We start from the raw sequence: 13,939 nt of genomic DNA, 5'->3' as shown, positions 1-13,939 counted from the left end.
TTTTTGAACATCTGCTATATAGTCATTTAGTAGGGATAACCCTACCAGTACTAGTATTTGTCGAGTACAACTATCCCTAAAACAAAAGAAAATTAATGTGCTTCCAAGGTTAGATCCCTGGAGATCTACGGAGCAATCAGGGGTCAGTAATTTGCATAGCCTACCTACTCACCCAAACACTCATCTCTTTACTCAGCTACTAATACCCACTCACTGGATTATCCTCTAGATCAAGTAGCAGGAATCAGTAAGGTTGATGTCTATGGTTCAAGGCGTCCTCTATTTGTGGCAATTTCGTGTTCAATATGAAGAGTCAGGCATCCGATCTCTCAAGTGCTTATCAAAGTTATCATAATGTACTGTATTACAGGGCCTTCTCATTGTGGTTCGTAAGTGGCTCTTAAAATTCGTGCGATAGCCCCATTCAAAAGGGGCTTGTCGGATATCTACCAATCAGTCCACACTATTTCCGCGCACGGTCTGTGAAGACTAAATTCAATGAGCCAATAGTAAAAGTGAACGTATCCATCGAATCGGCATCAAAAGAAACTCCATCTTCTCCAGGTGCGAAGGCAAGATCGAAATCGTACGCCAATCGGGCAATGACAGCTCGAAGTTCCATAAGTGCGAGCTGCTTTCCGACGCAGCCGTATCGACCTGATGCACAAGTTAGCCCATGAATATGAAAAATTAAGGCGTGGAAGAATTTTTTTTACCTAATTGGAATGGAAAGAATGCTTCATCATGCTTGACCAATTCGTTCTTCTCATCGAGCCATCGCTCGGGAATGAATTCCGACCCGGAGGGAAAATGACGCTCGTCCCGCTGAAGAACATACTGCGGCAGAACGACGATCGTGTCCCCTGGGACCCAGACTTCGTCAATCTGTAAACCTTCAGGTGGAGTGAGTCTGGGCTGACCGCTAGGGACCGCAGGCTTGAGGCGGAGGGTCTCGTTGATGACGGCTTCAAGGTAAGAGAGGTCTTTGAGCTTGTCGTTGCTGAATTGCGATGGATCCGAATTGCTTCCAAAGTTATTGTCGAGCTCCTTTTGCAAACTTTTGTACTTAGCTGGGTTCTTGGCGAGATAGTAGAACGCGTGGGCTAGAGTCACACCCGTGGTGTCACTGTCATAATGTTAGGAACCTTGGCGCACAGTGCTGTAAAAATGCATGGACGAACCTTCCAGCGATCATCATGAGACGACAATCCTCATTGAGCGCTTGATTACCTGGCGGGGCATTCGGGTCTTTTTCCTCGATAGCCTTCAGTAGCCAAGAAATGACATCCTTGGGGACTTTCTCGCCAGCTTCTTCGGGTTGTGCGGCCCATTTCTGTGGTCGCGTGTTAGCGTCTGATGCAACGGACTAGCTAAATCGTTATATCGAAGCTGCAGGTTATGCTTACCGCCTTCTTATCCGCGACTCTGTCGGTGCAGACAGTCATGAACTGCCCATAGTCACCCACCAAACCTTGGATGGCGCCAATGATGGTCAGAATCCATGGCGAAGGCTTCAAAATTCCAAGAAACAGCATTTGTTGGTGAAGCTCCTTGATAGCAGCCTGCTCAACGCCATCCTCCAATTGGTGAAAATCTTCAGAAAATCCTACAAGACCCATAACATCGAAGGCAAGAAACATCGTCCACATGGAGATGTCCACAGGCTTGTTTAGTCTGGCACGGATCTGAGTGGCAAGAACATTGACCTTGCTGCGAACGCTTGGCTCGTAGGTTGCAATCGCTATTCTTCCATTAGCAATTCAATTCTCTAGGCAGTACAACGACAAAATGAGGAAAATTCTTACCCTTGATGCTGAAACCGCGGTCCCAAGCCTTCCGTCTGCGACGGTGTACATCAGGATCGCGAGTGGAGTTCAGCGAAGTCATTGTCTTATCGTCGGATACATGGCTATACCAAGGAGATTTTGTACAAGGCGATGGCGACCCATAAATGGTGGAAACGGCCGATGCGCGATTGATCGAGATCTCACGAGGTCCTGTACGCACGAAATCGCCGTACTTTTCGTGCATCTCCTGAAGATCCAGGTGGTACTGAGTCCGATGGATCGCTCGCTTAACCGTCGACAAACGACTCAATTTGGCTGCCCATGGGCCCGGAAACTGTCCAAGACGGTGGAAAAAGGCTCGATAAATTAGAATACTTAATGTGAGTCCAAGGTTGAAGCAGAATGCGGCAAACAGTGCGCATCCAATGGCAAATGGTATGCTTAAAGAGTAGACATAGATATAATTGGCGCACAAAGATAACCACGCAGTCAAGTACAATGCCAAAAGTGAGAAAATTCGGTTGTCAATTTCGGGAATTCGAATGCATTGATGAAAAGCTACTCCAAGGACGAAGAAAGTGGGTGCACTGTGCAAAGGACATGGACTCAACAGTCCCGCAATGGTCGTTGCCACAGCCATAGCCTCACAAGAAGACTCTCGACCAGGTTCAAGATGGTTCTCTAGCTCCGAGTTGCACAGAAAGTGTTTCGCATTTTAAAACATCACGGTCTCGACACGTGGAGAGGCCATAAACTCCCCCACAGCCCCTTATTCCCGAGCCCAAGTGACATGAGCAAATATGAAAGCAGAAATCAAGGCAAAGATTGGTTCGTGGCTTTTTAGTGCTCAGGGGAAACCCGCAACAATAGAAGACCCATCGCGGAACGGGCCTAGTGCCGTGTTAGCCATTGTACTATGTGCCGCGTTGACAATGACTCGGTCGGGGACTTCGGGGTGTCACCGAAACGGCGTGGGTCCTTTTCGCTTGAAGTGTCCAATGATGGAGGATATCGCCGAGAATCATCTCTTCTTTTGAGTGAAGAATAAAATCATTACGTTGATCAAAGACAAAAGTGGATTGGCCTTGCTCTTTCATTGGACGCGTATTTGTCTCTTCTCTCTTCAACACCGTTTAGCGAAGCCTTGAAGGATTGATGACTTAGACTATTTTTGTCTAGTCTTTAGCCTTCTGCACAAGCTTGCTTTACCACACCCTTAGCCCCATTGCTTATTTTTCTTCCCTGACATGATATTGACCGTCTTTTACCATAATGTCCCCTGGTCGTCGTGAAGGTGAATGGAAATAAAATGTTTGAATCATTGCAGCCGGCTGCATATGCTCTTTCTTTCATTTTCTGGGTAATTGGAACCATTTCGACGTGCTCGCGCATCTACTCGCGAGGATGGATCATCGAAGTCTTTGGCATGGATGACTGGTGGATGGTCATGGTATTAGTGAGTGCTGTTCTGACAGTTGAGAGAGAGGACAAATCTAATCTGATCATGTAGGTTTTCAACACAGTACAACAGGGAATGTTTTGTGCGTTTCTTCATTATGGAGGTGGAGTGTATGTCTCAATGCCTTCGTCTGATATGGACTTGAACTCGGAGTCTCAGCTAATTCTTTTCTAGTCATATCTCCTTCGTGACTAACGAGGAAGATATATTGACCTTGACCAAGGTAAGCTACTACTACCAGTCAAAAATCGCTCCAGTCTGGCCGTTTCACGGAGTGATAGTCTAACCTTACTTCTCCCCGTACAGCTTCTCTTCGCGGAAGAGATCATGTATATCTGGATGCAATTTATCATCAAGACGGCATTCCTGCTCTTCTATCTGCGACTAGTCACCAATACGAATTTCACCTACAGCGTATATGCGGTGATGGGACTAAATCTTTCAGTTTCTCTCTCTTTATGGCTGCTATACTGTCTCCAATGTTTGCCCTTGGCAGCGTTCTGGGATGCGGCAGCATACCCTGACGCTAAGTGCCTAACAACAACAGTGACCTACTATGTTCCCGTCACGCTGGTAAGTCCCATAGCACTTCAAGTTGGCCTCCACTTTCAAAAACCAACAAACTGTGACTAATCTATATACACTATTAGTGCATCTTCATGGATTTTGTCATCCTCATCCTTCCCATTCGCCCCCTTTGGAAGATCCAAGCAAGTGTTACCCGTCGACTGGCCATCATCGCCACCATCACCGTCGGTGGCATCGCAGTGTTGGTATCCTGTCTGCGCATCATCGTCCTCCATGAGTTTGCAGTAAACCCGGATTTCACTTACACCCTCGGAAAAATGGTCATTATCTCAGCCATCGAGCTTAATGTCGCCATCACCGCCGCAAATGTGCCATCGTTCAAAGCTATCTGGCGCAAGCATGTCACTGGAACTTTGACGGGAAAATCAAACTCTCACTACCTGTCATCAATTGGGAAGAAAGGACACTCTGGTGGCAGCAAGGACATCGCAATCGCCCATCAGAGGAGGGAGCCGGATTATGATCAGGCAGATTTGACAGACTCCGCGTCGACAAATAATTTGGTTGAGAGGCTGGGAACTCACGACTCAACTTAAGATGGGGCTTTAATTGTCCAGAAAAGGACCAATGGCTCTCCGGCAGACTTCTTTGTGGCCCTGCTCGTATGCGATTGAATCATACGGTCCACAATGGCCAACAAAATGACTATACCCCTATGTATTTCAAGGTTATATTTTGGTCCATTATCTATGGCTACAAAAGTAATAAGACAGATGATGAATACCTTAAAATTCTGGTGCCCCTCTATATTAGTACTATACGCCAATATCAGAGAAAAATCTTGGAAGAGATAAAGTCTTAGTGATAAAGTCTTAGAGCACTAAGTCTAAAACGCTTGGACCACCTGGAACAACGGCTTTGTTAGACAAACTTAATTAAATTACTGCCTAAATTAATAAACCCTACCAGTTGACGTACGCCACAGAGGCTTAAATCATATAACCTTGAAAGTCCTGAGGTGACTATGCACATGTGGCACAGAGTTTTGTATGCTATATTTTGAATATTAAAGAAATATTTGAGCAGTTATCTCCTAGTCTTTTTGTATATCACCTTTCTTGAACTTGAAGGTTAATTTTGAGATAAAAGAAGTATGTCTGAATCAATTATATACCACTTTACGGTCTTTACCACCTAGTAAAATCACCTCGAGTTAGGCCCATGAAGCAAAACTTCTATATCGTTGCTTAAGCTATCTACCGCATAACTTAAAGGGCATCTTCCTCAGCACTTCCAAGGTTAATATACAAAAGATATGTAATCATGTCCTTATAATTATAAAGATACCATATAACAGACCAAAATAACAATCTGTGCTCTCTCAGTAAATAGCCGGAGTATATCAGTGCATCCGCCTAGATCACGGGATTTATAGGCGTATACATGAGACGATTCTATAGTGAGGCACCAACGCCTCTTCTGACTGTCCACAACAAATACCACAAGGCGCGTTCTAACCGAGACTCCTCCAGCCTACCATGCCTAACACTTCAAATTGCTTACTTTTCCGGTGATCATTAACAACACCTAACATCTTCTCATCCTCTTTCTTGGTTTGATCCTGTTAATCACTGTTAAATACCCAGCTTTGAGCGCAGCTTCCAGCCTTTTTCCTCTGTGGATATTAACAAGATGGGTATGAACTTTTTAACAAATGCGTCACGTCGCATCAAAGCCCTGTTAACATACTAACCTTGATAGATTCCCTTATCTCCCCCCGTGCAGACACACTGCATCAACTCACACAAACCCTCTATGACGTTGGCGTAGTCCACGTTCGAGGCACTCCTGCCTCTGGAAAAACCGTTCTAGCGCGTCTTTTGCAGGAGCATTATGAGCGCAACAATATCACTGCTCTGTACTTCGAAAATTGGAAAGCCCCAGGAAGATATGAGTTCAAAATCATGAGCGCTGGCTTCAAACAGGACTCCCAATTCGGTCAGCCAACCTATATTCAGGAAGGCGACTATGTGATTATTATCGACAATGCAGAGACATCCTTCGACGATATGGAGTTTTGGAATGGCCTTGTGAAGAAGGCACTGAAGCGCGAATGCAAGGTCCAGATATGTCTTCTCTCGCGATATGGATGTCCCATTTCAGGAACCGATCAAGATCCCTACTCTCTCCTTAATGCTGGACGTTTTCTCCCCCAACACCGAGTATCTATCCTGCCATCTCGTATGGATAGTGCACCCCCTTTCGGTCTCTATTTCACGCGCCAAGAGTTTGATGATGTCGTTCGCCGCTACTCTGCATACTCATATTGGAACCCGCAGCTCCGTTTGGAGGGAACAGCAAAGGACACAATTTTCGATATCACCAGAGGTCACCCTGGAGCGGTCGTCTCGATTCTTCGGACACTTCAAGAGGTAAATATATCCAGAGTCTGCGCATCATCACCTTCAAGTTGATCTTGAATTTGAGGCTAACAGCTGCTGCTTTTGAACAGGACTACCGCGAGGAGCTCGGAGATCCCTCATTCAAGTTAACTGAAGCACATATGAATGATTGCTTCAATGACTTAGATTTCTTTCACCGAATTCCCAGCCCTCAATTCAAACGTTCCCTCCCCGGACCCACGGTGTCCCTTGAGGCCCTGCAAGTACTGAGCAGGGTGTTCCAGAATAAGGTGATCGACTATGAGTGGGACACCAAGGGCTCATCGGAATGTTATCTCAATGGATTGGTCCAGGTGGATGCAATCAAAGGGAACCGCAGACGGTTCTATGACAGACGGGAGCGTGTGGTCTGCGTATTTCCCTCCGGTTTCCACGAGAGGTAAGGCATACCCGTCCCAATAACCCACGTGCCGTTCATTTCACTGACCTCTGTAGGTACTTCAAGCTGGCTTTCACGGACTAGCCACCCGTATCGATAAGGATGGGAGAGGAGACTTCTTGCTGGCTGTGCCCATGTACTAGTAGTTTTCACAGAGCATGACAATGATGAGTCATGCTTAGACTAATTCATTTGGTCTATTATTATTCGATCAACTTTTAGATTGCTTGAATGATAAAGCACTGGGCAGGCGGCCGTAAAGTAAAACTATGTAAGTGTATAGGTATCATCTGGAAAATAACTAGAGGGGAACGATTACAAAGAATATTTTGTAAGATGACCATATCTCGAACTCAGTGATAACACAAAATGACAAATAGTCATAAACTGGAATAATCGGCAAATCAACATATCAACAGCCTTGGAGGAGGGGTTACGATGGCGGGGAGATAAGCGTCTGATCTCACGGCAACCTCCGCACCACAACCATCTGGAGTTAAATACCCCTACGCAAGATCATCTCCAAACTACTGCTAGTAGCTACCTTTGAAAATCATGGATCAAACTCAGGCTGAGGCATCCCAAGCCGCCAATTGTGATCAGATCCCGGTCATCGATCTGTCGTATTTGAATAGTTCAAACCCCGAGGAACGTCAGCAGCTCGCTCGAAACATTTATGACGCATGTACACAGGTCGGATTTTTCTATATCAAGGTGAGAGAACCATTGATCACTTTGCTCCTCATTTCACTTACACTTCCTAGAATCATGGAATCCCCGAAGAAATGGTTACTGGCATTCATCGTGCCGCGGAGTCCTTCTTCGCTCTCCCAGAGGAACAAAAAATGAAGCTTTATATTGGCAATTCTCAAGTATGTCTCATTTGTTACTTTCTTAGTTGAAAGCTGGAAGAATCCGAGAACTAAGGAATTCATATTAGAAATTCCGTGGCTACAGTCCCATAGGTGGCGAGAAGACAACAGGAACAGACGATGATCCCGTATCAGCAGAAGACGCAACAGGTGTTCTCTCAGAAGCATTTGATGTGGGATACGAGACGTCCATGGACTTTCAAAAACCTACCAATGCGGTTGTCGAGGCAGACCCCTATGGTTTATACGGTGATAACCAATGGCCCAATGAAGATATGCTTGCTGGCTTCAAGGAAACCTACATTCAATACTGCGCCACATTGTTAGAATTTTGTCGCAAGCTGATGAAGGTTATTGCGCTTGCTTTGCAGGTACCAGAAGACTACTTTGACTCCAAAATTCGAACGCCGGGTGTCACTTCCAGGATGATGCACTATCCAGCACAGCCAGTTGGAGAAGCCCGAGAAGGACTTGGCGCACACACAGTGAGTGGCTTACCGTCTTCTAACGATCGATAGACTAATAATTATGGTCATAAAAGGATTGGGAGTGCTTTACAATTCTTTCGCAGGGAAAGGTTCCAGGGCTACAAGTCTTGAACCACCGAGGAGAATGGATTCTTGCGCCTCCGATTTCAGGAACATTGGTTGTCAATATAGCTGATTGCCTATCAACTTGGTGAGAATCTATGATACTGGTTTACTTTGGGCGAGATCGCTCATTCCTACAGGACGAACAAAAAATTCAAATCAACAATTCACCGGGTAACGAACATCTCCGGCGAGGAGCGCTACTCGATTCCTTTCTTCTTCGGAATCGACTACGATGCCACAGTGGCTGTTTTGGATAACCATACTTCCGAAGATAACCCTGCTTGCAGGCCACCCTTTAAGGCAGGCGAGGTGAGTCTTCCTATCTCTATCTATGTTGATCCATCACTGACAAAGTCATAAATAAGTGGGTCCGCGAGAAGATGTCTAAAGCATACGTTGGTTATGGCGGCTAGATGAATATTCACATAGGTTACGTCTTAAGTGGCATGTACTTCTGTGTTCCTTACGAAGCTCTGTCAAGACTAGCGTAAATAATGATATTCATCGGGATATTTCATGAGACGGAAACCTAAGCTTCTGTCTTATAGTCTTGAAAATCCCCAAAATTGCATCCGCTGTATCGTGATGACGAGCCCAGGGCTCAGTGCACAATATCGCTTCTTCAATAAGTTCATCGAAGTCTGGTACGAGCGGTGCAAGTGTCGGCGTGTCCTTTGCCATTGATATGACAAATACCGCAGCTAGTAGCCTATTTCAGAATCATGTCAGAAATTTTCATACTTCAAGCATATCTTAACATTTGTTCAACTAACGCTTGTAATCTCAACCAAGTTGAATGCGTCCTTCTCTTAAGAAGCGGTACAGTGGCATGAATAAAATGTCGGCAACTATCCACACAGCTCTCGCAATTGGCCATCACATACCCGCTCAACTGAGTCTCTTCAGACTGTGCAGCAAAGACAAGACAGGGCCGACAAATCACATGTTTTGTGGCATAGTATCGGGTTCGGAGTTGACTATCATGTAGATCTCGAGCATTCGGATTTTGGAGATCAGGTTTTATCGTATCTGGAAGGGATTCAAACCATACTCTGAGTTGTCGACTAAGCTCTATGTTGACAGACTCGAGTGAAGCTATGGAAGGTTGCTGGTTATATGCTTTGGCCGCTCTCCCGAATCTTCTGCTGAAGATGCTCCCGTTTGCTTCTGTTGATTTGCTTGCATACATGGTACTGTGTATGCGGTTTAAAAGCTTTCGGATGGAACACATGGCGAGGAATTTAAGATTGTTGCGGTCGTCGGAGTCGGTAAATTCTGGAAATGGTAAATCGTCCACGAGAACTTCGATCCCACTTCGAGGAAAATGAAATTCGGCGAGATCATCGCTATAATCACTGAGCATCACTATTCATGATTTCTTCTCAAAGATATGTGACTCACCACTCAAGCACGTAGCAGGCCCAAGCAATTCGTACCATCAATATGTGCTTCTCGGGTAGGATAGCCCTATCTTGAAGACTAATTGTCATCAGCATCCTATCATGTAACCAATCGTTAGACTAAGGAGTACTCTTACTATGATAGCATCAGTTGCACTGATGTTGAGGCAGAGTGGATTGATCTCCAGGCTTGGAGCGGTCTACTTCTATACCGAAAATAAAGAGAAGCGTAGAAGAATCCTAGCGGTACCGCCAAGTCTCTTGAAAATGGTGCCGTCTCGACAGTTGTCAGTATCTGATATCCATGCGCAAAGTAGTCTGTACCATTCCCAAAATCAGATGATTCAATATCAAATGTTGCACTAGGGTTTGTACAGATCTCCCCCAAGGCAAGAGTCATAAGACAGAGTGCTGCTGACATATCAGGTTTCTGATTAGGTTGCAAAAATTTCTCAAATGTCGCTAGGAATGTCTTTTGCTCAAGGATTGGAAACTGAGAATGTATATCGTTGAGAAAGCTAGAGACCAGGAAATCAGCTATCTCGCGGTGCTGGTTCAGCTTATCAATAAGTGCTGCATAAGATACTCGTGGTGTCAAGGGCTGTAGCTCGCGCTCTGATTCGAGAAATAAGAAGTAATCTTGTGGATACTCTCCAATGAGTCTTTTTATCTTGTCAAGAGTCAATAGATTTCCAGTAGGTGTTTGGTGACCCAATGGAATGAGAAGCGGTCCATCCTCGTTGTTATCGTATCTCAGCCGTACATCCACCGAGGGTGGGATTTCGCGAGCAAATGATGTATACACTGGCGATGCAACGAATAAGGCGGTGCTGTTTACGTGAGTTGGAGTGTTTTGAGATTGGGATGACGATTTATCTGGACTCGCATTGCTCGAAAGTACACGATCAGATAAGGCTGAAATCAGTGTTGATTGTTGTCGAACAAGACTTTCAAGCTGCTCTAATCGCTGCAATATTTCTTGAGTCTGATCTGCCTCGGATCTTTGTTCCAATCAGTTCCCTGTAAGACTGAAGGAATCCATGTGGGTCAATCAAAACAATCTCATACTTATCAGTGGAATTCTCTTGATACTCGCATTCAGCACCCGCACTAGCGCAGAACCCGCATTTAGGCCGCTCGCCATCACATTTGCGTTTCCTTGGAAGAATTATGATTGAGGTTCTCCAGCTTTGCAATTTATGGATCGGACTCACCTATGTCTGCAGAATCGGCATGCTATTAGGGCTCTTTTACGGGGGAACTCCATTTGTATAGAAGATGACCAAAAGATGGAGTAGTGGGGCTAGAGAGAACTGGCGGGGAAAAGGACACAAAGTCCGATGATACCAAAAGTCCCTTAATAATCAATCCGACAAATTCAGGCTAGTGCGCAGGGTGAGAAGTCAGGAGATGAACTGCAGGAGTTTGATAGCTAGTGTCAAGTGTACTCCTTTTATGTACATGTGCCAACCTGCCAGGTTTTGGCGATCTCACACCGTAGTCTCCACAACTGCATCTCCATATGGCTTAAGTCCGGCCAGTCGCAGCAGTTGATCAGTGTAATCAGGCACCTCCAACGGCTGGGACCGATTGCGAGGATCGGCAGTCCCATCAGGGAGATATAATATCTTGTCACGAAGGATAACATTGTCATGAGGCCAGTGTGTAGTTGCTCGAAATGATTCAAATGCCTCTTTCTTTCGTTCCAGGGTCTCGGCTGTGGCTAGACTCACTGGGGAGTATGATGCATAGATAACGGTTCGAATAGTGTCGCTTTTGGGTGTCGGTTCACCACCCCAGTGTACAGTTCGGGAATCCCAGAGAATCAAATCCCCAGGCTCTGCTAGGACCTTCTTTGGCTTGACTCCACGATCCGCATACCATTGCATTTCTTCCTCACTGACGAATCGAAAGTCCTTTTCCAACCAGGTGGAAGGATCAACCTGCGTATCGAAAAACTGATCGGATAAAGTGCTAGACTTCGGGAGGACAATAAGAGAACCATCTTCAGGCCCAGCTTGGCTAAGATTGATAATTCCCTGGACACAATGAAGGCCACGTCTAAATGGTGACTGGTCAACATGAGGCCACGGCTTCGGAGCCGGTTTATCCTGTCGATTGGGCAGGGTGATATTCACAGCATCGAAAGAGACCAACAACTCATCGGTGCCCCATACTTTAGCAAAGGCTTCCAAAACTCTGGGCTCCATACGTGCATCCCACATGAACTTCTCGTGTGAAACACAATAGCCAGTGAAGTTGTTGACCTTGCCTTGCACCGGGAAGTTTTCATCGATCCAAGTAGATGGGTCATTGTAATCAAGCGCGGTACCGAATGATTGGAGCCAATCCAAGGCCTTCTGCTGATAATATCCAGCTTTGGAGGCAGTTATCACGTTCTTGACGACCACAACACCTTCAGACTGGAGTTCATCTCTCCAGTCGCCGTATGAACCTGTCAGCCTAATTCTAAAAGTTAGCACATGCCTTCTTACAATGCGAGATGAGACTGACTTGAAAGATGACTGCCTAATTCCTGGGTTCATGGTTTCAGTGGTGGTCATTTTGGCGATATGAATTTATCAAGTTGGTTCCAAGCTGGCGGGGCGTGCTAGTGTGGTTCAGCGGATTGAATAAGAGCATTGGAAGCTTGGAAAGACTGGCAAGAGCTCACAGTATTTATACCTCGTGATTATTATGTCGAACAAGAGGAGTAAACCTAGCTTGCATTTCGTTTGGTGCTATATCGGGCCTCTTGCAGATCTAGGTAGCGACTTGTCGATTTGTTTCTCCTCACTCGGCGCAGATCTCCCACGGATAGACGGGCCACCATCCCACTGGCATTTCAATATGTTTTGAGTGGACAGGTCTCTGATCCATACGCATCCTGGTGGACCAGGTTCCACTCCCATGGTTCAATGAGCATCTGGTTGGTTTGCTATCGAAGTTGATATGAGGTGTCAGTGCGCTGGCCAGATCCTAAGATGGAAGAGAAAATCGACTAGCTGTCTTTTGAGCACGTTTGTTCGTCACTATAGTGATTGGAAATGTCTAAAAATACAATTTATGCAGTAGGTAGATCCAGAAAGGCTGGAGAAAACAAATAGAACAGAAAAAAGAGTACAAAGTACCGCCCTCTGCCTGGGGTCAAAACTGGATGAAGACACCAGCAGTGGGGGGTATCGCTCAATATGGCCCAGACACCAAGTATAACAGATACAAGATCAGATCACCACGATCCATTATCAGAATAACGCTGCTTACTACTTCTTCTCTGATGACGCCTCAGTCTGCTCTGCGAATTCACCATCGGCGACAATCTCAGGGTTCTCGATCAGCAGCTCGGAGGACATAACAGCGCCACGCTGGGGCTTCAGCTGGCCGTGCTGCACACCCGAGATCCATGACTCGGCAAAGTGTGCATCGTGTACATCACGCCAGAGAATCTTGACTTCTCGGGGATCCGCAGGGCGAGAGCCCTCTGGCTCACCAATCTTCACAGTTGTACCCTGATTGCTCAGGTGTTCCTCCAGCGCAGCAATGCGAGTTGCGCGAGCCATCTCAACCTTCTCTTCCATCTCGAAATGCTCACGGCGGCGCTGGCGTGCCTTCGGGCTAAGGTAACCACGCTTGCCGTCCCGCTCCAGCAGACCATTATCAATATCCTCTCGCTGGATAGCCAGGACAGCGGCAATATCCGCAACAGAGGTCGCCTTCTGGTCCATCAGTACACGAGCACGCTCTTTCTTCTCCATTGTTTGGCCGATACGCTTCATGTTGATCCGATCGAACTTCTCTGCCTCGATAGGGCTTTTTGGTCGCTTCGAATTAAGGTACTCTGCGGTCACGGTGATCATCTCTTGAGGCGCTGCGAGTTGTCGTTGCATCGAGAATTCGCGTAGGAGGTGGTAGGCACGTAGACCCAAGCTTGAGTCGCTGAAGTGGACGGAGTAGTAGGGCGTCCACATGTCTTGACGGAGCTCGGCGGGAACAGTCTTTTTGCCGTGGTAAATCATTTGGCGGAGGAGGTTGGTTTTCTATGGCAGAAGATGAAAATAATTAGACAATAATTCGCATGTGTCTATGGCTCAAAACGACTCACCTCCAAGTACCGTGTCAGGGAATACACGACCTGATTCGTGCGAACATTGTGGTAGGCGAAGATATCCTTTCCGTGTGTAAGAGCATTCAGCGCCTTTCGCAATCGCCCAGCCTCGCGCTTCACATGCTCCTTATAAGCATTGGACTTGACTTGTCGAACCTTCCCCTGGATTGGTGCCTTGGGATCAATTGGAGGTTTGCGGATAAATTTTGACAAGCTCGCGAGTTTGGTTGAGTCCAGGACTTTCTGGATCGGCTTAGTAGTTGAGGCCATTTTGGCCTAATTGAAATGTGTGAAAGCACCCAAGGAGTAATTCCGGTGCAATTTGCTAAAACGATCGAGGTGAAGTCGAGATGA

The 13,939-nt window shown here is 46.2% G+C and overlaps 6 protein-coding genes across 6 annotated transcripts; 3 read left to right on the top strand and 3 right to left on the bottom strand.

The window, feature by feature from the left end:
• Positions 1–463: 463 nt before the first annotated feature.
• Positions 464–2,031, bottom strand: N7483_010303 (cytochrome P450; the record flags this gene model as incomplete). The annotated part of the gene is made up of 5 exons (XM_057093730.1): positions 464–657; positions 717–1,126; positions 1,182–1,333; positions 1,407–1,741; positions 1,806–2,031. The coding sequence occupies 5 exons, from the start codon at positions 2,029–2,031 to the stop codon at positions 464–466; spliced, it is 1,317 nt and encodes a 438-aa protein (XP_056939701.1).
• Positions 2,032–3,096: 1,065 nt separating this feature from the next.
• On the top strand, positions 3,097–4,370 carry N7483_010302 (uncharacterized protein; the record flags this gene model as incomplete). Its single annotated transcript, XM_057093729.1, has 5 exons — positions 3,097–3,243; positions 3,298–3,356; positions 3,421–3,469; positions 3,553–3,819; positions 3,897–4,370. The coding sequence occupies 5 exons, from the start codon at positions 3,097–3,099 to the stop codon at positions 4,368–4,370; spliced, it is 996 nt and encodes a 331-aa protein (XP_056939700.1).
• A 1,096-nt stretch (positions 4,371–5,466) lies between these two features.
• On the top strand, positions 5,467–6,429 carry N7483_010301 (uncharacterized protein; the record flags this gene model as incomplete). The annotated part of the gene is made up of 4 exons (XM_057093728.1): positions 5,467–5,470; positions 5,536–6,206; positions 6,287–6,321; positions 6,363–6,429. The coding sequence occupies 4 exons, from the start codon at positions 5,467–5,469 to the stop codon at positions 6,427–6,429; spliced, it is 777 nt and encodes a 258-aa protein (XP_056939699.1).
• A 741-nt stretch (positions 6,430–7,170) lies between these two features.
• Positions 7,171–8,493, top strand: N7483_010300 (isopenicillin N synthase family dioxygenase; the record flags this gene model as incomplete). The annotated part of the gene is made up of 6 exons (XM_057093727.1): positions 7,171–7,329; positions 7,380–7,487; positions 7,556–7,972; positions 8,029–8,165; positions 8,218–8,389; positions 8,446–8,493. The coding sequence occupies 6 exons, from the start codon at positions 7,171–7,173 to the stop codon at positions 8,491–8,493; spliced, it is 1,041 nt and encodes a 346-aa protein (XP_056939698.1).
• An 88-nt stretch (positions 8,494–8,581) lies between these two features.
• Positions 8,582–12,044, bottom strand: N7483_010299 (Phytanoyl-CoA dioxygenase; the record flags this gene model as incomplete). Its single annotated transcript, XM_057093726.1, has 6 exons — positions 8,582–8,789; positions 8,965–9,426; positions 9,482–9,559; positions 9,618–10,481; positions 10,975–11,943; positions 11,995–12,044. The coding sequence occupies 6 exons, from the start codon at positions 12,042–12,044 to the stop codon at positions 8,582–8,584; spliced, it is 2,631 nt and encodes an 876-aa protein (XP_056939697.1).
• Positions 12,045–12,743: 699 nt separating this feature from the next.
• N7483_010298 (mitochondrial 54S ribosomal protein mL67) lies at positions 12,744–13,861 on the bottom strand (the record flags this gene model as incomplete). The annotated part of the gene is made up of 2 exons (XM_057093725.1): positions 12,744–13,517; positions 13,583–13,861. Coding segments are annotated over 2 exons (1,053 nt in total), but the record flags the coding sequence as incomplete, so codon positions are not given.
• Positions 13,862–13,939: the final 78 nt, after the last annotated feature.

The sequence above is a fragment of the Penicillium malachiteum genome (assembly GCF_028827825.1).
Source record: "Penicillium malachiteum strain IBT 17515 chromosome Unknown utg000005l:1.0-9002435.0:326005.0-9005861.0, whole genome shotgun sequence".
Taxonomy (NCBI): Eukaryota; Fungi; Ascomycota; class Eurotiomycetes; order Eurotiales; family Aspergillaceae; genus Penicillium; species Penicillium malachiteum.
The sequence above is the reverse complement of the archived record's forward strand: the minus strand, read 5'-3'. Positions and strand labels throughout refer to the sequence as shown.